The sequence below is a fragment of the Acinonyx jubatus genome, chromosome E2 (assembly GCF_027475565.1).
Source record: "Acinonyx jubatus isolate Ajub_Pintada_27869175 chromosome E2, VMU_Ajub_asm_v1.0, whole genome shotgun sequence".
Taxonomy (NCBI): Eukaryota; Metazoa; Chordata; class Mammalia; order Carnivora; family Felidae; genus Acinonyx; species Acinonyx jubatus.
In genome coordinates, this window is record NC_069396.1 from 54775347 (window position 1) to 54799502 (window position 24156).

At 51.0% G+C, this 24156-nt stretch overlaps 1 protein-coding gene across 1 annotated transcript in view; it reads left to right on the plus strand.

The window, feature by feature from the left end:
• The first annotated feature begins 73 nt into the window (after positions 1–73).
• Positions 74–24156, plus strand: part of PPP2R1A (protein phosphatase 2 scaffold subunit Aalpha) — a 37349-nt gene continuing 13266 nt past the window's right edge. The window contains exons 1-6 of the mRNA XM_015070046.3: positions 74–249; positions 13826–13916; positions 16759–16859; positions 20901–21133; positions 22057–22204; positions 22307–22462. Of these exons, the coding sequence (XP_014925532.1) occupies positions 172–249; positions 13826–13916; positions 16759–16859; positions 20901–21133; positions 22057–22204; positions 22307–22462 (807 nt within the window). The 5' untranslated portion in view covers positions 74–171. The remainder of the gene's footprint in view (positions 250–13825; positions 13917–16758; positions 16860–20900; positions 21134–22056; positions 22205–22306; positions 22463–24156) is intronic.

Below are 24156 nucleotides of genomic sequence, written 5' to 3' on the forward strand. Positions count from 1 at the left end.
GAAATGCAGACTTGGCCTGGCGTAGCGCGGCCAATGACCGTGGGGCAGCCCCTGTAAAGTGGCTCGGGCGCCCCCACGCTCGTCTTTCGTCCTCTTTCCATCCCTGCCCCTCCCTGCACCGGGTTCAGCACGGCGCTGGCCGCGGTCTGACAGGAACGGGACGGAGCCAAGATGGCGGCGGCGGACGGCGACGACTCGCTTTACCCCATCGCGGTGCTGATAGACGAGCTCCGCAACGAGGATGTTCAGGTCCGGAGGCCACGGGGAACTTGGGGAAGCCGGGAAGGGGTAATGGGGGCACGGACGGCCCTCGCGGAGAAAGCTCAGTGTTCGCCGGGAGCGGCGGAAGGGGGCCGCGGCCAATCAGCGTCCAGCTCTCACGTCTTCGGGTGCCAGGACTGGATGAGACGGCGCCGGGGATTGGGTGTCGGCCCACCGGAGGGCGGGAGGCAGGCCACCCTGGAGGGTCCCAGGCCTGCCCTGTCGAGTGCAAGCGGCTGCCGGGGTCCTGGGAAGCTTTGGCCGGGGAGGGGGTCGGGCCACTGGGTGGGGCGGAGGGAAAGCCTCGGTGATTGGCCGCAGCCCCTGAGTGGCCCTTTGGGATGGGGAGGGTGTGCGACTTGCTCCGAGTGGGGGAGGGGCGCCTGGTGGGTCGGGACCCGGGTAGGTTTTCCCCTTCCTGGGAGATCCGGCGGCTAGGCCTTAGCGCTGTGGGGGTAAACTCTCTAAATGGGGACTGAGAGATGACGGCTGTCTTTCCAGTTCCTGCTCTCCCCCTCTCTTCAGTTTTGGTGTAGATTCCCGGAGGGGAGGGGCGGCGAAAACCCCACTCCCAAGGGGGCAACTAGCTAAATTTAAGAGCGGATTTCGAGGTAGAAATTCCCCCGCTTTGGGGATCCTGCCGAACTGCGGGTGGGCAGTTTACTAAACAGGCTAACACATTTTTGGTGAGTGGGATGGCCAAGGGTTGAGAAGACTAAGGACTCCAAGGTTTGCCCATCCCAGCTCCACCTCCCACCCGTCGTGTGACCTTGTGCACATTACTTCACGGCTCTGGGCCCGCTTTCCCCGAAATGTGGGCTAATGATAGTTCAGGCCTCACTGAGTGCTTGTGATGGACTGAAGGAGTTAATACCGCAAGTAAAATAGAACGGTGCTTAGTTGTTATGAGGGCCTAATAAACGCTGGCTACAATTATTGGAGTGAGAAGTAATTGAAGAGGTCCCGTCCTCCCTTTATAGGGGCCAGAATTTGTCTGTTTATAAAATTGAGCGGATTGCGCTGGGCCCAGCCTCTGAGTGATCTCGAGGTAGAGCTTTCTGGCTCTGGAGTCAGACCGGTTGCTGTTGTACTCCTGGCTCTTCCACTTCTTTAATAGACATGGGCAAGTTGGTTAATCTCCTTAAGCCTTAATTTCCTCTTCTCTCAAATGGAGGTCATTATCTGGTTCATGGGGCTGTTGTGTAAATTCATTTGTTCAGTAAACACCTGCCACGTATCACTTATGGTGCTGAGGATATAATGGTGACACCATTTGTTATACAAGAGGCAGATGTGAAACAGCTGAATACATTATTAACACGTGTGTCATGTGGGGAGGAAACAACAGCGTATTGTGATAGTGAATCGGTTAGTATTTATTGGGCCTCTCCTCTGGGTAGGGCATTGTTCTAGGCACAGGTACACAGCAGGGAACAAGATGAACAAAAACTACCCGCCTCCTGGAGCTTTATGTTGCCATGTGGGGAAGCAGATAATAAGACACTTAAGTAAAACGTATGCTGTCAGGATGGTAAAAGTGCTTTGAACAAAATGAAGCAGGGATGGGGAGGACAGGAGAGTGTTACAGGTTCAGATAGAATGGCTAGGGAAGGCCTTATTGAGAAGGGGACATTTGAACAGAGATGTGAAGTGAGGAGCAGGCCCCATGGATGTCTGGGGAATAGCATGCAGCTAAAAGAAGCAAGTGCAAAGGTCCTGAGGCAGGAATGGTGCAGCACGTGTTCTGGGAACTGCAGGAAGGCCAGTGTAGCTGGAGCCAAGAGAATGAGCTGTTGGTGTTGGGAGATGAAGGTGAAAGGGGTCATGACTCACAAGGCTGTCCTGAGCAATCACTTAAACCAGGTGTTCCTGGATCGACGGTCAGAAAAGAATTCTTGAGATATTTTATGGTGCAGCTTAGTAAATTTATTTAAGTAGCACAGGGACAGGACCTGTGGGCAGAAAGAGCTGCACTTTGGCTGTATGTGGCCAGTGGTTATTATATGCTTAGTGCTCAAGGGTGAGGGATTTTGCAGGGAGTATTAGATCATAAATGTTTTCTTAGAATTTCTACTCATAAGACTACTTTCAGAAGGTTTTTCTAGTGATTATCATTTAGCTTGATATTAACTATGGGTGAGATGTACAGGCAGTCATGAGCCTCTTTAAGAATGTAGTAACCAGTACATATTTGGTCCTTATTGAAAGTAGGCAAGCTATAGGTCAGCCTTCTGGGCTAAAGGTGGACGTTTTCTGCTTCTATCTTTCATCATCACAGGGGTTGGCAAATAGCCACGGGTGGCCCTTTGCCTATTTATTTTTAATAAAGTTTTATTGAAAACACAGACCCATTCGTTTACATACTGTCCATGGCTGCTTTTGTGACACAACAGTGGGGTAGAATTGAGAACAGAGACAGTCTGGCCCCTTTACGCCTAAAGTATGTACTGCCTAGTTCTTTACAGAAAAGAGAGTGCCAACCTTTGACTTAAACCATCTCTGTATCAAATCCCATCCTCTCCTCCCCGCCCCCAGAGTAACCCATGTTGTCAGGTTCTTACAAACCTTCACAGGCGTGTGCAGTTCAGTGTGGTAGCCACTCTCCATATATGGCTACTGAACACGTGAAATATGGCTAGTTTGAGGTGAGATGTACTTGGAAGTTAAATGCATACCAGATTTCAAAGACACACAGTGGAGAATGGAGTGAAGCTTTTTATCTTGATTACCTGTTGAAATGATAAAAATTTTGTTATAGCAGGTTGAATAAAATCTATTAAGATTAATTTTGCATGCTTCTTATTTTTTTAATGTTACCAGAAGATATAAACTTAGATCTATGGCTTGCATTTATTATCTGCATTAGATTTCTTTTGGAGTCTGCACTGTATTTGAGTGTGCTCCAGTCAAATATAGAAAAAGAAAGCAAGTGGCTTTTTATTTTTTTAAACATTAAATATTTTTTTCTGCAACTTGCACTTTTAGCTTGTGTTTTTTTCCAAATCTTTTCACACAGATATATACAGATCTGGGTGTGAAAGGAATTTGAACATTTTCCTAAGAATCAGAGACAGAATCTCAGAGATTGCATCTGTGTCCATGTGTATGGGCTTTCTGAGGACAGGGCTTGGCTCTGATTCATCTCTCAGGATTCAGAGGCCTCAGAACAGAACCCAAAGTCACAGTCATCACTAGGAAGGCCTGTGGCGGTGTCTATGATATCCAGTGATACAGGAGCTCACAAAGGGTTGGATAAATAATAATGATAGCTGATGTCTGTTGGGTGATCGCTCTAAGCTAACGGCTACAAAAGGCAGTACATTTGCGGGCTTACTGAATTCTCATAGCCATTCTCTGAAGTGGGTCCTGTGTGTACCTATATTTTCCGGATGGGGAAACTGAAGCACAGCACAGTAAGTAACTTGGCCAGATTTATGCAGCTGAAAAGTGGAGGACCCAGGAAAGGTTCCCAAAGGAAGGGTAAGACCTGAGGAGAGGACAGTATTTGGGGAGGGACAGAAACTTGCTATTTCCATATGCCAGATACTTTAACTGGCCTTTGATGAGACAGCCTAAGATACTAGAAAAAACATGGGATTTGCAATCCTCTAGTCTTGATTCATTTCTCAGCTGATACTTGTTCAGCACCTCCTACACACCAAACTGTTTTAAATGCTAGGAGAGGGGTGCCTGAGTGGTTCATTCAGTTAAGCATCTGGCTCTGCACTGACGGTGTGGAGCCTGCTTGAGATTCTTTCTCTCTCCTCTCTGCCCCTCCCCCACTTGTGTGCGCATGTGCATGCATGCCCATCCTGTCTCTCTAAATAATAAATAAATAAACTTTAAAGGGTAGGATACACTGGGGAGTAAAAGAGCAAAGCTGCTGCCTTTGTGGGACTTACGTTCTAGTAGAGGAGGCAGACGGATCAAGAATGTGATGTCAGTGGCAGTAAGTGTTTATTAGAAAAATAAGGCAGGGACCCGGGAATAGAGCAAGCCCCGGGCTGCTTTTTAGACAGGGTGTGTAGGGAAGGTTCTCTGAGGAAGGGATCAGGAGTAAGGACTTGAATGAATTGGGGGCAGGGAGGACTCTGCCAGCTGTTGGTACGTTGGTACAAAGGCCCTGAGGTGGGAGCGTGCTCCTTGTGTTTAGAGAACAGCCAGCAGGCCGGAGGCGTGGCTAAAGCAGAATGAATGGCAAAGTGGTGAGAGGTGAGGACCAGTCTGAAATGAGATGGAGTGAAGGCCTGTGGACCAGAGCAAAGGCTCTGGTGATGCTGCAAGGCTTTGGCTAGAGGAATGGCATGTTCTGACTTAATTCTAAAGGATCCTTGTGGCTGTTTAGTGGGGGCTGGGCAGGAGCAGATAGACCTGCTGGGGTGCCGTCGCAGAGCACCCAGGACTGGTGTCGGCACGTATGTAGGGAGAAGAGGTTAGATTCCAGGTCTGTTGAGAGAAGGGCTGTTGGGGTTTGCCGGTGGATAGGATATAATGTGGTGGGTGGTGAAGGGGGAGTCAAGGATGACTGAGCTTTGAATCCCAGCTCCGCCACTTTGCTCCCTGTGTATCCTTGGACCAATTCCTTGTCCTCACTGGGCCCGGATTCCTCGTCCTGAGAGTGGGGATAATGATGAGGAAGCAGCATCTGCCATGGAGGTTGTGAAGATGCGGTAGACCCGACACGTTAAGTGGCTGCTTAGAAGTAGGCATGCGGTAGTGACGACCTCGGTCAGTGGTCGTGGTAGCTCATTGTTTATACTCGGGAAGGTGATGTGCAGAAAGATGGTGTCCCTTATGTAAGGCCTGCCCAGTCCGTGAGTGGCAGAGGCCAGGTTGCAGTATCCACGGGTGCTTGGGACATGGTGATGCTGACAGCATGGTCCCCTGGCTGAGAGGGTGGGTCTCTGTTAGGCTCTCTCTCTCAGTCTTCTCATCTATAAAATGGAGTGGTTTTGTCATTTGGGAGTTCATAAGGGTGTTGTGAGGATTCAGTAGTATAGCCTGCGGAAAATGCTTAGAACAGTGCTTGACGAATTCTAAGCGTTCGGTAAGTGTTGGCCAGGAGTAGTCTTAGTGGTGCTGAGATAATGGGGGCTTTGTCTGTCAAGGTGAGGTGCTTCAGGCATTTTTAAAAACTATTCATGATCACTCTAGAGCAGTGGTTCTTGACTTGGGGTGACTTCGTTTCCCCAGGAGACAAATGTGGAGATATTTTGGGCTGTCGCGACTGGTGGGAGACTGCGTCTGGCATCCGGTGCGGGGATGCTGCTCAGCGTCCTATGCAGCACAGGACGACCCCCACCGCGGAGACGGTCCAGTAGTGCTGAGGTCTAGAACTCCTGCCATGTGCCCGGCGGCATGCTGCTGAGTACTCAGTGTGTGTTACTTGAATCTTCACAAAAACATCTTACCTACTTTCCTTTAAAAGTTTTTTTCAGAAGGGGTGCCCGGGTGACCCAGTCGGTTGAGTGTCCGACTTTGGCTCAGGTCATGATCTCCCAATTTGTGGGTTCGAGCCCTGCATCGGGCTCTGTGCTGGCGGCTCGGAGCCTGGAGCCTGCTTGGATTTCTGTGTTTCCCTCTCTCTCTCTGCCTCTCCCTCACTCCCGCTCTGTCTACCCTTTCTCTCAAAAATAAATAAACATTAAAAAAAATTAAAAGTTTTTTCAATGGTTAAATATGAAATATCAACTTTTTTTCCTGTGTTCCTTTCCCTCCCTCAGGTTTTGGCAGGGGTGGGGGGTCGTTTGTTTGTTTTAAGTATTTTAAACATTTTTTATTAATGTTTATTTTTGACAGAGTGCAAGTGGGGGAGGGGCAGAGAGAGAGGGAGACACAGAATCTGAAGCAGGCTCCAGGATCTGAGCTGTCAGCACAGACCCCGATGCGGGTCTCGGACCCACGAACTTTGAGATCATGACCTGAGCCAAAATCGGACGCTTAACTGACTGAGCCACCCAGGAACCCCCGTTTATAAGTATTTTAAAATCAGTCCCAGGCTTCAGACATTTTCTCCCATATACTTTCTCCCACATAGCACCTCTAAAACAGTGGATATTTTAATAATCACAGTGCCATCATCTGTGTCAGTGATTGTTCAGTATCCCCTAAACCTCAGTTCATAATCAGATCTCAATTGCTTCAGAAGTGTCTTTTACAATCACCTTGTTTAAATCAGTTTGCAAATTTGGCTGTGAATCTTCACATTTAATAAATAAGGATACTCAGTTGGTGTCCCGCAACCTGGTAAGTAGTGACACTAGCAGTTAGCCAGGGACACTGGGTTTCAGGGCAGCACTCCTCACCACTCAGCTGAGACCCCTGTGGACACAAAACCTACGCCTGGAAGTGACACAGGGAGACCATGTCATGGGTGGAAGCAGACCAGGATTCAAAATCCTGGATTCGAAATTTATGAGTTACTACTCAGCGCTTCTGGCCTTGATTGTTTAAAAGAAAAGAGGATGGAAGACAAACAGGCTGGGTTAGCGAGCTGCACCGTGTAGACAGGGCAGTCACTAGCCACTGTCTGAGACCTTGCAGCAGCACGCCCCATGGCCATGTCTTAGGAACGTGGCGTTACAAGCTTTGACTTCTTTTTGTGGAATGCGTGGGGGATTGGTGAAGCAGAACTTAGAAATGAGGTTGCTGTCTGAGAGTTTAAACTAGAGAAAGAGAAGTTGTGTAGGATGGTAGTGCGGAACTGGGTGCGAGTTCCAGGTTCTGCCACGGTTCGCGGGGTGGCCTGCGTTCCCCTCTCTGTACCCCACTTGCCCGTCTGTGGAGTGAACACAGGGCTGGCGTCTACCTCGTGTGGGGTTACCAGAATAGCAAGAGAGAACATGTGTAGAGTACCTGGCTGTGTGCCTGGCATGTAGTAAGTACTCTGTAAATTAAATCGTTTCTATTTATGCCGTTTAGTGTGCTCAGCCCTGTCAAAGGTTCAGGAATTACCACTGGTAACAGTCCTGACCCTTGTCCCAGAGACCAGTCACTTTCCAAACCAGGGAGACAGGCGCGTCCATAAATAATCATCATGCGAGGCCAGCTGCGGTGGGTGGTACTCTAGTGCTGCAGTTTCTGAGGGGGGGAGAGATTACTGTTGTTCCTCCCCCACCTCCCCCACGAAAAGCCAAATACACAAGAGACATGATAAGAATAACAGTAATACTTACGTGTTTGGTACCTGCCAGGCTCTGTCTCTAGGTTTCCCTCATTAGATCATCCCAGCAATCCTGTGAGTCCATAGGCACTGTTGTGATTCCCACTCTTCTCGTGAGGAAACCAAAGCTCCGAGTGGCCAGACTGGTCTGGGAGCCCTTAGCTAATGGGGAAAGCCAGAGTACACGCTCCTTTGTTACTAAAAAATTCACGTGATCTAGAAATAGAGGTTGTGATGCCCATTTCCACTCTTCAGCAGTGCTGAACGATTGCCAGGTGGATGCTTCATTTTTCACACCCACACACATTGTGTTCATTTAGAAATGTGATCCTTTGTGGAATAAGGAGGCAAGATATATAGGGCGTTAGAGGAGGTGGAGAGACTTCTGTCACTCACTGGGCACTTCCCCAGGCCGCAGCTCCTTGGTAAAGCACACACATTACGTCACAGACCCCACTGCCCCATTGCCAGCCACCAGCTGCTGCAAACAGTTCCAGTTTGGAGCGCATTCCTCTAAGAAACTTGTTATTGCAGCTTGTACTAACATCTGTGTTTCCTTTATTAAAAAAAAGAGAGAAAACATTAATCCGGCAAATATTTCTTGTTCTAGCTCCATGCCAAGTGTTGTCCTAGGTGCTTGGCGCACAGGGTGGAGAAGGATAAACTGAACAGAGAAGTCTGTGTCAAGAGCGATGAGAGTTCATGCATGTGGAGAGCGATGGCCTGCTGTTTTCCCTGGGAGGGTCATGTGTGAGGATCCAGCAGAGACCGGGGGTGTCTGGAGGGACAGTGTCTCTGGCTGAGGAAACAGCACATCAACAAGTGCAAAGAGCTGGGGGAGAGTTGGGGTGGCATTGGTTTGTTGGTTATTGTCAAGGAAACCGTTGTGACAGGATTTCTGGGGGCAAGGGGGTGGTGGGCGGTGAGAGTGGGTGGGGAGACGGGGGCGAGATTGTGTTTGGGCCTCGGAGGCCACAGTAAGGCCTTTGGGTTTCGCTCTTGATTGTGAAGGGAAGATGGACTGCGTGTGGCTCACCCCATACACACTTGGGTCAGGAAAGCTCCCTGGGGTCACACTGTGCATGTTCACGTCAGGGAGGCTTTGTGGATCGAATGGGAACATGGGCCTTAAAAAGCCAAGTAGTGCTTTTTATAGGTGGATGTGGTGGCAGGACGAGAGATTTTATCCATCATGTCGTGGGGTACTGGGCTGTGTGCTGAAGACTGCTGGGGATACAGGCAGACGCAGCCCAGGGACCAGTTTGGGGGACAGTGCACAGGGTACTCTTCCAGCACTGTGACATGATCAAGGAACCGGAAGGATTTCTTTTTTTTTTTTTTTCTTCTTTTTCTTTTCTTATTTCTCATTGATGTCGGTAGCTACTCCGTCAGGAATGTCACAGAGAGCCCAACAGTTGTCCCTACAAGTAAGGGTTCGTTTTTCCCTTCTGTAATGAGTTCAGCAGCTCAAGGATATCACAGAATTGGGTCAGAGTATGCTGGTTTTTTGACCTGCCTAGTGTGGTCACAAGATTGCTGCAGTGTCTGCTGTCATTAAGTCCTCCCAAGACCACACTGAAAGCAGGGGCCGACCCAGGACAGAGAGGGTTGTTTGTTTTTGTTTTGTTTTGTTTTGTTCTGTCCTTCTCCCTTATTTCCTGAGGAAGAAAATCTTTTTTGGAAGCCCGTTGGCCAACTTGCTCCTTGTCCAGAACTAGGTCATGTGCTGAGTTCATTGGGATTCAGTTTGGCTGTAAATCATAGGAGAATTCAAAAGGAAGTTTAAATGAGCTTGAAGTTTATTTCTGACTCCTGTCTGATAGCAGTTCAAGCTGGTGTGGCAATCTGTGGTGTCAGGGTCTCAGGCTCTTACACATTGTTCGGAAGAAGAGCGTGACCCCAGATCCTCTCAAGGACACTTCTAGAAGTTGCACACACCATTCCCGCTTGGATTTCACTGGCTGGGCGTTAATTTCCTAGTCATGTTGGATGCAGGCACGGTTCAGAAATGTCTTGAGGGGATCGTGTGCACAGCTGCAACCCAGGGGTTACGAGAGGCATTGTAGCCCATTGCAGGAGCTCTTAACCCAGGGCCTGTCTAGAATTCCAGCAGAGAATTCCCATCTGAATTCAGATGGGAAAAGTAATGCCTTTTTTGTCACTGCCCTAGAACTCCAGTTTACCTTTCCTTCTATTACAAACTGTAGTGTTATGATAGCAGAGCGCAAATAGCGTCAGCAAAGCCCGTGGAAGTCATGACTGTTCACATCTCATTTCAGCTGTTGCAGATATTTCTAGGGTCATCTATGCTTTCCTCTCTTTTGGAATTGTGGTTGTTATTAGACCTGCTCAGGGTACCCCCACCCCCAAAGGAAAAACACAGAAATACAGATTGATGGTTCTGGTGAAGAGCCAGGTAGCTGGGTTCCCATCCTGGCTCTGCCACCTTTGAGCTGCGTGAGGTTACTGAACCTCCCTTTGCCTTTGTTTTCTCTGTCATGTGGTGGGTGATCCTGTGTTTACCTCCTGGGGTGGTTGTGAGGATCCAGTGAGTTAAGACATGAAAGCACCTAGAACGGTGCCTGGCACACAGTATGTACCACGGAAATATCTCCCTCGAAGAGAAGGGAAGAGAGACGTCAGTGGATACCTACCCAGCTGCCACATAGCCCTTCTTGATACCTGAACAAAATCAGGTGCTACAGCAGGTGAAGTGGACACAGCTGCCATTATTGTCTTAGCTGGTCCTAGGGTGTTCCCAGGATATGTCACTCGGCACTCACAGTAACCTGAGGATAGGTGATGTTGTAATCCCCAATTCACAGGTGAGGAAATTGAGGCTCAGAAAGGTGCAAAGAGTGGCTCAAGATCCCATAGCTAATAATGCAAAGCTGCTTAGCCTTGAACCCAGGCCGTGTGGCTCCAGAGCACCACCCCGTGCTGCCTTTCTTGAGTGTTCACGGTGCTGTCTGTGCTGAAGAAAGTAATCTGACGTTCTCAATAACACCAAAACCAGAATCTCCAGGGACAGCAGGAGGGAAGGGGGCTCTCTCCCATGGCAGAGATGCACCGGTTCTCATGCGTCCACCCCTTGGGCGTCTTTCCTTAACTATAGTGATGTTGAGATTAAGAGTCAGGGTTCCTGGCTTCCAGCCTAGGCTCTGCTACTTTCTGGCAAATGACAGCTTCTCTGTGCATCAGCATCCTTACCCTTAGAAGGAGGATTCCAATAACAATACCTGCCTCAGAACCCATTTCTAGGGATCAAATATGGTAATTCTCCACATCAAGCACTTGAAGGCTACTAAGCGCATAGTAAGTGATCAGTAAACATTAGCAGCTGTTGTTGCTGGCATTATGCATATGATCATTCCTTGCCACCATCTCCTTGTGCTCAGGACTTCCGTTCACCTGGTGTGGCCCTGGCCCCCCTGTACATTTCCCCATAGCCCAGCCAAGAGAAAAACCCAGAGATCCAACTTGGAGGCAACAAGGTGGAAAGAAACTGGCAACTGAGTCAGTGCTCCCCCTGATATTTTATTATGGAAGACTTCAAACATACAGAACATTTAAAGGCTAGTACCAGGGCCAGCAGACTACAACTCATGGGCCACATTAAGCCCACGGCCTGCTTTGCAAGTGCAGTTTTATGGGAACACAGCCTGGCCCATTTGTTGGCATATCGTCTGGTTCCGTGACTGCTTTTGTGCCAGTGCACAGGTGAGTAGTTGGGACGGACACTGTGTGGCCCAAAATGCTCAAAATATTCACTTGCCGGCAATTTACAGAAGAGGTTTATATTTACCACCCATATTCATTAACTGTTAGTGTTTACCATATTTTGCTTTTATGTTTTTATTGGCCTGTCTCTATATGTGTTTTAATTTTTGGCTAAAAATAACACGGAGGCCTCGTGATGCTTAATCTTGAGGTTCATTGCTGCCAGAGAGGTGAGCGTTTGGACCAGATTAAACCCAAAAACCCAGTGACATTGTATGAGAAGTTGTGAGTGCATTTTTCTGAGAGCTGAGGCTGCCATAGCATTTCCTCAGAGTCCCACCAGTGTCTGTAATCTCAGAGAGACTCTTGAACCCCTGGACCGGGGACCGATGCGGGATCGCAGTCACTGGCAGGCAGACCTCTTTGGGAAAAGAACCCGCCCAGGGAGCCCCGTGCCTTCTTGCTCGGCCTCTCCTTCCAGGAAGAGGATGCCCTCTGGGTGCCCGGCAGTGGCTTACTCATTCACAAGGGTGTTTCCTTCTACTCCCACGCGCGTGACCTCCCTTCATTCTGCCACAGCCCCTGTGGAACTGGAGGACCGAGAGGGCTTTCCGTTCTGGGCCTGCGTGCCAGGTCCCTGCTCTCCCAGCGCTCGCGTCTGCATGTGTCCGCCTCTCTGAGCCGGTCTCCGCGGGAGGGAAGGGGGTGTCGGATGCTGACCTCCCTGGGAGGTCCTCCGTGTGAGACGGCTCCTGTGTTAGCCAGATGCGTTAGAGTCCTGGTGCCACAAGTGACCGCTCGCTTGGTGGCTTAATGCAACAGAAATGATTCTCACCGTTCTGGAGGCCAGAGGTTGAAGTAAGGCCTCAGCGGCGTTGGCTCCTCCCGGAGGCTCTGAAGATTCAGTTCATGCCTCCCTCCTGGCTTTGGGCAGCAGCTGGCAATTCTTGACGCTCCTTAGCTTGTGGACCCATCGCCTCGGTCTCACCCTCCATCTTCACATGATCTTCCCCCATGGTGTCTGCATGTCTCCTTCTCTGTCTCACTGGGACATGGTCATTGGCCGTGTAGAGCAAAGCACTACCACACTCAGCACTTCTGACACCACGTGTGAGGTTTTCCTCACGCCAGGCAGTTCTCTGTGACACCAGCTGGGTGTCCCACAGTGCATTTCAGTTCTGACACTAACTGGAGTCAGCACAGATCCTGCAGGTTAAGGGCGCGGTACCCCGAGACCCCCGACCTCAGATGCCTGTTGCGAGTAATAGGTCCCCTATTAAATAGCTTCTGTCAGACTTGGCTACAAATTGGAGGTTCCCACGACCCTGTCCTTGCATTTGATTATTTGCCAGAACAGCTCACAGAACTCGGGAAACACTTAGATTTGCCAGCTTATTTAATAAAAGATTTAAAGGATTCAGATGAACAGCCACATGAAGAGCTACCTACAGGGTAAGGTCTGGAAGGGTCCTGAGTACAGGAGCTTCTGTTCCCCTGCATTTGGGATGCACCACCCTCCTGGTACGTGGATGTGTTCACTAACCTGGAAGCTCCCCAGACCCTATACTTTGTGGGTTTTTATGGAAGCTTCATCATGCAGGCATGATTGATCATCGGCTCCCATTTCCAGCCCCTTTCCCAGTAATGGGAGGTTCCCGGCTGTGACCGTGGCTTGGTCTTCCTGGTGACCAGCACGCATCCAGGAGCCCACCCAGATTTGCTTCATTAGAACAAAAGACATTCCTGTCACTTAGGAAATTCCAAGGGATTTAGGAGCTCTGTGTTAGGAATCAGGGTCAAATGGAAGATGCTCTTAGTGCTTTTACCACTTAGGAAATTGCAAGGGTTTTAGGAGCTCTGTGCAGGAACCAGGGGCAGGGACCAGTAAACATATTTTCTGTTTCACAGGGCTCCCCCTTGAATTAGATGATCTCATCTTGAGATGCTGACTTCATTACATCTGCAGAGTCCCTGTTTTCACGTTCATGATTACTGGGTTAGGACGGGAGCATAGCTTTTGGGGGCCGCTATTCAACCTGTTACACTAGTGGTATTATTACAGTTTACTGTAGTTTACAGTTTACTGTGTATGTAGCAGTGTTGTTGTAATATTGTTTGTCCTGTCATCATCACTGCTAGCTGGTGGTCCTGGGTTTCGGTCCCTGCCCCACGCCATGTGAGCTGTGTGACCTGTAGAAGGGACTTTTGCTCCCTGAGCCTGTTTCCCCCTATATAGAACGGGGCTTACCACAACTCTGCCCTCAGGGTTGTCGTGTGAGTGCCTGGCCTAGGACCACAGAGTAAACGTGCTGGAACGTGGCCGCCCCTTTTGGAGCCTGTCAGGTGCTGAGTGCAGGAGGGGCAAAAGCAGAGGAGGAGGATCGGGAGTGTGGGGAAGCAGTGAATGGTTTTAGAGCGCGGTCTAAGCGTGGTTTTAGAGTGTGGGAAGCACCACAGAATGAGTGTTGGCTCCGTAAGACTCATTACATGCTTTTTCTGAGGCCGTGGCTACCATTGTAGTTACTGACTCATGCACCTGGTCGGTGTGTGCCAAGTCCCCGTTCCACCTCCTTCCACACATTAGTGAGGCTTCCAGAGGCTGTCTGGATCCAGAGCTGTCCCACACCCCTAAGTTGGGGCTTGCTAAGATCCTCTGACCCTGCTGTTCTTTTCTCTCATTAGCTTCGCCTCAACAGCATCAAGAAACTGTCCACCATCGCCCTGGCCCTTGGGGTGGAAAGGACCCGCAGTGAGCTTTTGCCCTTCCTGACAGGTAAGGAGGTGGGGCCCCGGGGCCCGGGCGGAGTGGGGGCTGCCAGGGGGGGTTCCTGCTAGAGAGGCCTCATTGGGGATTTAACACATTGTTTTGTGAGCGTCTGCCCTGTGCCGGGCACTCGTGGGGTGGGGGCTGGATTGGGAAAAGGGGTCTGGAGGCGGATGGAGCCAGGCTGGCACTGCTAACAGTCAGCAGCTGGTGACATTAGGTGAGTTACTTAACCTAACTGTTCCTTATAGTTTTTCTGTACAGAGCAGGGATGAACGTGTGCGTGCCGTAGCGTTGACGTGAACGTTAAGTAACAGTAATAATAAATGCTGCCGCTTCCCTGCCTACCACGTGCCCGGCAGTGCTCGCGACCCCCTCTCGGGAAGATTGGGTTAGTTCACGTCCTCAGACTAGGGGCCTGTGCTCAGTAAGTGCACGTCCCCATCGTTCTCCGAGTTCATCTCACAGCAGCTGTGTAGGTGAGGAAACTGAGGCAGGAAGAGGTGAAGTAATATATTGGCCGGAGATCCTACAGTTAGGAGGTTATTTATCTGATCGTGCTGGATGCAAATCTGGATGCAGTGCCTGAGAGTCCTGACTACCTGGATTCAGACCCAAACTCTGCCACTTTCTGACTGTGTGACCTTGGGCAAGGTACTTCACATCTGCCTGCCTCTGATTCTTCATGTGTGAAACGGGCCTGATAGTGTGGCCTGACACAAAGATGAAATAAGAGCCCTTGTAAAGTGCTCATACAGTGCTCAGCGCAGGGTAAGAGCTGCTAAGTGTCAGTGCTCAGACCGCCCCACACACTTCTCTCTGAAAATGTGTGCACAGCACTGAGCACAGTGGCGGACGCAGGCTGAGCCCCCAGTTAATAGTAAGTCCTCTGTTTCCATTGCTCTTATTACCGCTTCATGCTTCCTACTGATCCGTCTGCCTGGGAACGCCACGTGAGGATTTAACACGTGATGCTGAGCAGATGACCCGACCCAGGTGGCTTCCATGGGCAAATGGTGGGCGAGACTTGAAAGCTCTTGGACGCTGAGACAGGGCCAGGTTGGGGCATGGGGAGTATGGCGTGTGGCACGGCACTGTAATAAAGTGGGTAAAGGAGTTGGCGGGACCTGGGTTTGAGTCCAGCCATGCCGGATATATGATATATGGAGTCTAGATTTTAATTCACGTCTCAGAAACCATTGGAAGATTGAGGCAGGAGAATGTGGTGATTTGAAGGATCACTCAGGATTCTGGGAGGAGCCTGAGCAGTTTGGGGGCCAGGGCAGGAGCAGAAAAACCAGTTAGGAAGCAGTTGCAGTCACCCAGCAAGGAGGGTGAGGTCAGAGTGACCCTGAGGTGGAGGGTTGGCAGGTCTGTGTCAGGCGGGAGGAGGCGGCCCTATGCCTTTGAGGCCAGGAGAGCAGGGAGGCTGGGAAAGCAGTTCTGTGGAGCTAGGGACGGTGAAAATGTGAGGTGCTGGCAGTTCTGCAGATTTGACTTTCAGGAAGGCGAGGAGTCTGGACTGCAGACTGAGTTGAACGTGAGTTAAGGCCGTGGAAATGCACAAGGAGATAGAGGAAATGGGGAGGGTGAGGTTAACTGTGTACAGGTAGGGCTTGGGAAACTGGGGTTGGGAAGGACCCGAGCGCCTGGTGGGCCCGGAGCCACTCTGGCCTGCATTTACGGAAGTCCTGACTCGGGCCAGGCCCTGTGCTGAGCTCCTCGAAGAAAGCGCCTCTTCACTTGGGTCTCACAACAGCTCTGCTGGGGTGTGGGGGTGAGAAGACAGGCTCAGAGGTGAGGTGACTTACCACCACCACCCCCTCGCCCCCCAGCCAGCAGTAGAGCAGAGAACCCAGCACAAGATGAGCATGTGATGACAGAGCGCCGTGAGCAGAGAGGGAGGAGATGAGGAAGCGACCCGGAGTGGAACTGACCACTCGTCTCACACCCCGTTGGCCCGAGCATGGTCACTTGGCGTGCCAGCCGCGCGGGAACCTCAAGATGTCTGGCTGGGTTGCTGTATGCTTGGCTGAATCTCAGGAAGTCGAAATGCTAGCATAGGTGCCAGGGGTATTAGCTTCTTCTGTCACAGAGGTGAGCAGTTCCTGCCGAAAACGTCTTCTGCCACAGAGGTCAGCAGTTGAGGACAAAGGTCTTTGGGTTGAACGTGAGGACACAGCAGCTCTGTCTTCACACGGTCATCTGTCCTCTCAGCAAACCTGGGCTGAGCTCCTGCAGTGCTCGTCTCTGGCAGAAACTGGGGTACGGAGAGGAGCCAGTCCTAGACCTTTAACATAAGGACTCTGATCAAGGTGGCTTGAAGTTGGGGGGGAGTGTGGAGAAGGGACGTGCCCTGGTCTGGTCAAGAAAGCTCCCAAGAAATAGTAGCTGAACTGAGTCTTGAAGGACAGAGAAGAATTTCTCAGGCTCAAGAGAAAGATGAGCTCTTGGCAGAGAGGGCAGTGCTGAGGATAGAATCTGGACCGAAGCGAGAAGCCCCCATGTCTCGGGTTCTGCGCTCTGGTTGCATGGTCTTGTTTGCTCCTCATTGACTCGTGGTGAGAGGTGGGCTAGCACCATCTTACAGGGGTAGTAATGGGCTCGCAGAGTGGTCTCACTTCCCCAGGGTCCCTCACCTCGTAAATGACAGAAGCGGGACTTGGGTGCTCTGTCCCCTGACCCAAGCCTGTGCTCCAGTGTCCGCACCAGCCCAGGTGGAAAGTGGGGAAACTGAGTGCTGACGGTTTGAGGATGCAGAACGGAGCCTGTTTGTTCCCAGCTTGGGTCACTGAGGCGCTGGGGTCAGACTTGGGGCGGGACTGTAACGGAGTCTGTCTTGGTTCCACAGACACCATCTACGATGAGGATGAGGTCCTCTTGGCCCTGGCGGAACAGCTGGGCACCTTCACCACTCTGGTGGGAGGCCCCGAGTACGTGCACTGCCTGCTGGTGAGTCTGGGAGGCAGGGTGGTCCCCTTGCCCTCCCCTTGGGATCAGACCCGTGGCCCTGGCAGGAGCAGGGTGGGAAGAATACAGCAGAGGCCGGGGGCCACCTTCTAGGAACAGGCAGGCTTTGGACATTCTCTTTAATGCAGTAAGTCAGTAATGGCATTTAAGTCAGCAGTACCCAAAACGTACTTGTTTGCCTTACTGTTAGCTGGACACTTGCCTGAGCAGTGGCAGGCCCCACCCTTGGAGACAATCTGAGTTCTGCCGCTTATTTGCTGTGTGACTTGTAAGAGTTACTTAACCTCTCTGCGTTATACTTTATCTATCAAATGGGAGTCCTTAAAACCTGTCTTTATAATTGATTTAAGCCCTTGGCATGTGGTAAGTACTATCAGGTGTTCACTGTCAGTGTCATTATGGTGTCCTGAGGTGATGTCCACCCTTTGGGGTAGGGACAGTTCCCTTTTTGTAGATGAGCCACTGGGCACGCCAAGAGGTTAAGCATCTTGGCCAAGGCCTCACGGGTGTTAAGTGGCTGAACTGGGATTCCAGGAACCTGCGTGAGCACCCCCGTGCTTGGTGGCATCTGGGGACACAGAAGGGGTTTAGATACTAATAGTAACTGCTGTTTGTGAGAAGAGAAGGGAGGACTCTGGTCCTGTGACCCGGGAGGGAGGAGCCTTGGGGGTTCCCAGTCCTTTGGTTCCCACCACCCCTCAGAGCCCTGGGCCACTGCTGCCCCCACCTCCACCCCACCCCTAGGAATTCTGTCTGTCATGGTTCGTAAAGACACAGTTGTATACTTGGGCATCTGCCCTTAATGATGTCTTAAATTTTTTATTAGCCTTTCTTCCTTTTAGTAGTGTATGCAATAATGACACTTCTTAAAACTGGGGAGTTTGGGATTTGAGCAGATGCAGTAATTTTTCTTCCAAGGAGAGGTACGTCTGAAGAAATTTGATAATTGTCATTAAATTTTGGTCTGTCAGCTTTCGTCTGTGTGTACGTGTATAATTTACGTGTATGTACATACAGAAAATTGTATGCAAATGAAGTCATTTCATACATTTTGCATAGATTAGGGTCGTTTAACAGGAACATGAGGAGGTCTGGGGACCAGCCTAAAAGGAGTCCCTTGAATTCCACGGAAGTTTCTGCAACCCCTGGCAGTTTTTCTGAGGAGAGGAATGTATAGCTTTCAGCAGCGTCTCTGAGGACTTAGGAGCAGAAAACACGCACCGCATAGCTTCAACAAGGGGCCCAGGGCCCTCATCTGGCATGGGCCTCCCCACTGGGGAGCAGGGCTGGAACCCTGAGGTTCTTTCCCTGCCATGTCAGGGTCATCCCATACTTCTTCTGGGGGAGAGTCACATGTCCTCTGGGGCTGCTGTTCTGGTGTTCACATGAGCTGGCAGGCACGTCCTCAGGGCCCTGGGCCGCGGAGCACTCAGAACCCCCAAGCACCAGCAAAGGCCAGTCAGGTCCAAATGCTGGTGCTCCTTGGTGCCTGCAGGTGCCTTCTGCACAGTCACCTGTCACCTCCCCTAGCGACCCTAGGAGATGCACGCTGGTGCTAGCCCCAGTTCACAGATGAGGAAACTGAGGCTCCAGGTCTGGTTAGGTGGATTGCCTGAGCTGAGAAGAGACAGAGTCAGGATTTGAACCTAGGCCCCTGCCTCTTAACCATTGCCACTCCTCTCTGCTACCCTCCAAGGGCTCTCGGTTGCTCCACAGGCTGACTGGAGCTGCACAAGAGGGAAGCTGGGGGAGCTTAGAGCCCAGAGGAGGCACCTAACCTGTTTCAGATGGGGTGGGGGAGCTGTCCAGGAAGTCCTCCTGGAGGAGGTGGCAGTGAGTCTGGATTTTGACAATTAAAGAGCGATGGAAAATGGCTGTTGTGCAGTTTGTTCATTCCACAAACATGAGTACCAGCAATGGGTCCTGGGAACCCAGAGGTGTGTCCGAGCCCTTATTCTCTGCAGAGGTGAAATGGAATTAATTTCATAGGGACCCGTGTAGTTATAGCACGAGGATTGATTCTGTATCATCAACTCTTAACCCTTTTGGATTTATGGGTCCCTTTGAAAATCCGATGAAAACTCTAGACCCTCTCATAAAAGTACAGTGATTTTAGGAGATTCACACCTCTCCCTTCCCCTGCATGTTCTCTGGATTTGAGAGCTCCACCCTCTCTACTTTGTAGAGAGGCCCCGCGGTACAGCTCATCATGGGAAAACATTGTCTGAGTTTCCTAACCACACCTTCCTGGGCCCCAGGATATTCTTATGGTCTGATATTCTTACGGCCTGTGCTGGGCTAGGCCTCCTGAGTGATCCTGTTGTGGGTGGTCCAGACCTCGCTGTGACAACCACTGCCTTTGGCAACCCACTGGGCAGAGACCCTTGCATGACATACGAACCGCCTGGCCTTGGTCCCCAGGCCTCTGTTCTAGTGACAGGTTTTTCTCTGAGTGGAACAGGTAAATACTGATTGAGGTAAATACTGAACCCGGCAAATACTGATTGAGGACCTCCCATGTGCCAGCCGGCGGGGAGCAAGAAAACCAGGATAAGAGGAACCCAGCCCCTGAAGCGGCCCAGTGATACCACCTTCAGCCACGCTCTGAGCTGGTCCAGAACCAGAAACCCTGCGATAGCCTGGCTTTATGACAGAGGCCACAGACTGGTGCCCCCCAGGCTGGAACAGCATTACATTTTCCTTTTGAATCATTGCCAGTCTTCGTAAATGAGATTTTTAAATTTTTGTTTTTATTGTGGTAGAATATATATGAAATTTACAAATTTAGCCATTTTTAACTGTACAGTTTTGTGGCATGGAATATATTCACATTGTGGTGCAGCCATCACCACCATCTGTCCTCTTCCAAAACCGAAATTGTCCCCATTAACCAGCATCTCCCCATGTCCCCTCTTCCCCTGCCCCTGGGACGCTCCTTTGTACTTTCTGTCTCTATGAATCTGGTGACTCTAGGGTCTGCATATAAAGGAATCCTACAACACATGGCCTTTTCTGACTGCCCTGTTTTGCTAGGCAGAAGGTCTTCAAGATTCATCCGTGGGGTACCATGTGTTGAATGAGATGTTTGACGTATAAACACCTGGCCCTTTCGGCTGCTTTTGGAGAACAATAGATATGCTTTTACCAGCTGTGTTTTCCTGCCAAGCTAGTTGATGAAGCCGCCCTCCCCAGCTCTGCCGCTTTCCCTCCTCCCGCCCATCATCTTTGCTCCTTATTTCATTCTGTTGCCTTCCCGGGCCCTGGAGGCATTTCCATTTATGATGTCTTCCTGACTTTGACATGTGTCCAAGTACACTGGACTTTAAACTGCAGGCCTCCACACCTTTATCTGCACAGACTAGAGTCACTTAAGTCTCCCTTCATCTGGTCAGTAATTGCCAAGTTCCCACCCTATCCGAGGAGCTCTGCTGGGCTCTGGGGACATAGGGATGAGCCAGTCAGACATCCCTAAAGGAGCTTGCCCCCTCCAGGCTTTATGGTCCCCGGGCCCAGGTTCCCAGTGATGTGAGCTGCTGGGGGCAGTCGTCTAACAGAAACCACAGCCGTGCTTTCTACTTTCTGTCTGTGTAAGCTCAGGAGCCTGGTGGCCCGGTTTGGGTCCTGGCTTGTAGCTAGCACTAGCATGGGTAAGTGATTTAGCTTGTCAGTGCCTCAGTTTCCTCTTCTGTAAAATGAAGACAGTCATGGGACCTACTTCATAGGCTTCAGTGAGTTAGAGCCAGCATTGTCCCCTCCCCCCATCCTAAGTTGTGCGATGCAATGGCCCTGTTTAGGACACCCAGCAGATAGACGTTCAGTCAACATCCGTGACTATCCCTGCACTTTGAGAGCTAATGACAACTATGGCCACCTGCTCAGAAAGTGATGGGTATAAATGTGAGGTCTGTGGCTTTCACCGAAGCCTCAAGGGCCTTGGAGGAGATGCGCGAGCGGCATGAGGCGGGGCTTGAGGCTGGGGCGGTGGGGAGGGACCCTGCAGTGACCTTGTACTCTCTGCCACAGCCGCCCCTGGAGTCGCTGGCCACGGTGGAGGAGACAGTGGTGCGGGACAAAGCGGTGGAGTCTTTGCGGGCCATCTCACATGAACACTCGCCCTCTGACCTCGAGGCCCACTTCGTGCCGCTGGTGAAGCGGCTGGCGGGTGGTGACTGGTTCACCTCCCGCACCTCAGCGTGTGGCCTCTTCTCTGTCTGCTACCCCCGTGTGTCCAGCGCCGTCAAGGCAGAACTTCGACAGTGAGTCCCAGCCTCGCCCTTAGCGTGGACCCCTTCTGTCAGCTCAGCCCCCCTCCCCCACCCGCCCCTGAGAGCTGGTGTCCCCAGGCCCGGTCCGGACACAGCCTCATGCTCACTTAGGAAATGAAGAAATGAGAGCTCCTTCCTCCCGTTGGGTGTGTAAGGATTTACAAGAATTACCACGTACAAAGTGCTTAGAATGGAATCTGACTCATAGAAGCACTCCACCCGTGCTGTGTGATGCTGTCTTTGCCTGCCCTAGGTCCAGAGCCCTCACACATACGCTGGCTCAGTTTGGCTGCCTCCTCCACCCTCCTCCCTTAGTCTTGATACCCCAGAGAATTTCTTGTATGTAAGACTCTCCTGGAACAGTTCACAAAAATGCTTCTAATTGGATTAAAATCTCCCATTACTATGTGTTCCTGTCCTTGAGCAAGCTCAGGCCCTGAGCTCTTACATGACAGCATACTGATTTACAGCTAGCCACACGTGCTTCGTGTGTGTGTTTGTGTGTGTGTGTGTGTGTGTGTGTGTGTGTGTGTGTGTACACGTGTGTATGCTTCCCCCATGCATCTCTAATTGGAGCAGTCGCTCCTGAAAAGTAAAACCTTTGAGGGGCCCCTGACCAGCCTCTTAGCTCAACAGCTTTATATGGTCATAATGATATAATCACCTTCCATGCACTGGAACTTAACTATGTGCAGACTGACTGCTCTGCTTTCACCCACATTATCATTTAAACTTCTTATCACCCTGTGTGGTAGGAAGTATCGCCGTCAGCTCCACTTTGTAGGCCTGGGAACACTCGGGAGAGGGGTCCTGACTTGCCCGGGATCATGCAGGCAAAGTCAGCTGCTGTTTTCACTGTATACTGCTGTGAGATCTAGGGATTCCTCCTCCTGAGCCCCGTTTCCAACCCCCAGGTACTTCCGGAACCTGTGCTCAGATGACACCCCCATGGTGCGGCGGGCCGCAGCCTCCAAGCTGGGGGAGTTTGCCAAGGTGCTGGAGCTGGACAACGTCAAGAGTGAGATCATCCCCATGTTTTCCAACCTGGCCTCTGACGAGCAGGTGGGTGCTCCCCAGCCTCCTCCCCCTCCAAACCGTGTCTACAAGGAATCCCAGAGCTAACGGGCCTCTGCCTCCCTCTCCCTGCTCCAATCCTCTCCCCAGGACTCGGTGCGGCTGCTGGCGGTAGAGGCGTGTGTGAACATCGCCCAGCTCCTGCCCCAGGAGGATCTGGAGGCCCTGGTGATGCCCACCCTGCGCCAGGCTGCTGAGGACAAGTCCTGGCGTGTCCGGTACATGGTGGCCGACAAGTTCACAGAGGTGAGTGGGGACTGTTGACGTCTCATAGATGGGGAAACTGAGGCCCTCAGAGGGGAAGGAGCGGGGCCACATACAGGAGCTGGGGTTTTAGTTAAATCCAATGGAGTCATCGGGTATTTGAGCAGGAAGATCTCTGATCATCTGGCTGGGTCTCCTTTCACATGGCCAACCCGGTTGAGTAATACTGGCAACTTGAAGTGCTGTGTTGGGAAGGATTCTGAAGCCAAGTTCAGGTTCTGCAGAGAGCCATAAGAGCAGAGAAACGGTAGTACCTGTGTACTCGACCTAATTGAACTCTGTCCTTTTAAAAAGGGAAGGCATAGCCTGTATTAGTTTTGGGGGCTGCCATAACAAAGTACCACAGGCAGGGCAGTACTTTATTCCCTCACTGTTCCTGGGTGCCGGAGGTTTGAAATCAAGGTGTCCTCTGGGGTGGTTAATCTGAGGCTTCTTTCCTCGGCTTGTAGATGGTCTTTTCCTGTGTCTTTGCATGGTCTTCCCGTCGTGCATGCCTGTGTCCTAACCTCTTATAAGGATTCTCGTAATTTTGGATTAGGGCCACCTTAATAACCTCTTTAAAAATCCTGTCTTCAAATGCAGTCAACTTTCTGAGATAGTGAGGGGTTAGGACACTTCAGCCCATAGAACAGCTCAAAACTTGGGTCAGAATGACCCCACTGGGCAGACAGAACAGGGACAATATCCAGTGTCTCTGACTCTGAGGACAGTGCTCTTTCCATGGAGACCCAAGTTTGCTTTTCCCACCATCATGTTTGTTGACCACCAGCTCTTTTCTGGGTGCTGGGGATCCAGTGAATTCACATTCCTGGCCTCCACGGGGCAGGCAGTCTGAAGGGAAAGGTCTACTGAGGTAGAGGGAAACGGTGCCCAGGCCGACAGACACGCATGAGGCACTGAGAATAGGAGGTGGTGCTGCAGCTGGTTCTAGAAGATGGGTGGGTGGGAGCTGGGATAGGAACTGTGTCCCAGCAAAAGGACAGCATGCACACAGGGCCCTGGGAGGCCAGAGCCAGTGCAAGGGGCAGCATTTGGGGCTCACTCTTGGGGGCCCAGTGTGAGGGAAAGCCAGAGAGAGGCTCAGGGTCTGACCTTGGGTGCACTCCACCCCATGGCTCCCTGTTCCTGTAAGTGTGTTTGTGGAAGGACTGGGAGCCTCTGGATAACATTTCCCGGGACCATCCATGTTCCCCGTGAAAATGTTAGCATGTGGCCGCACCCTGGAGGCTCAGCACCATGGTTAAAAACAATTCTGTCCTTGGCTTCTGGACAGCATGGACTGGATCACACTGGGTTTTAGATACAAGCTCAGCAAAGGCAGGGATCTTAACACTGTTTGAGCAGCGCTCGGCCTGCAAGAGGTCCTCAGTAAATACCTGTTACGTGGAGAAGAGGCAACATTTGTTCCAGGTAGCATTAGGCCCTTCAGAGTTTTTGTCTGTCCCTCTTTTGGTCATGAACTGTCCTGCTTCCTCCTAGGGCTTCAAGAGTCAGGGCATAGGCAGGGCCTAGCAGGCCTTCTTCCCCCTTAATGTGTATACATTTATTTTCATTAGAAAAATAATTCATTTTGTAATTTGAAAAATACAGATGAATATAAATTAAAAAGCAAGAGCCATCACATGATTGGAATGTTTTTTGGTGGGGGGAGAAAACCCCACCCCAAATAGCTTGAG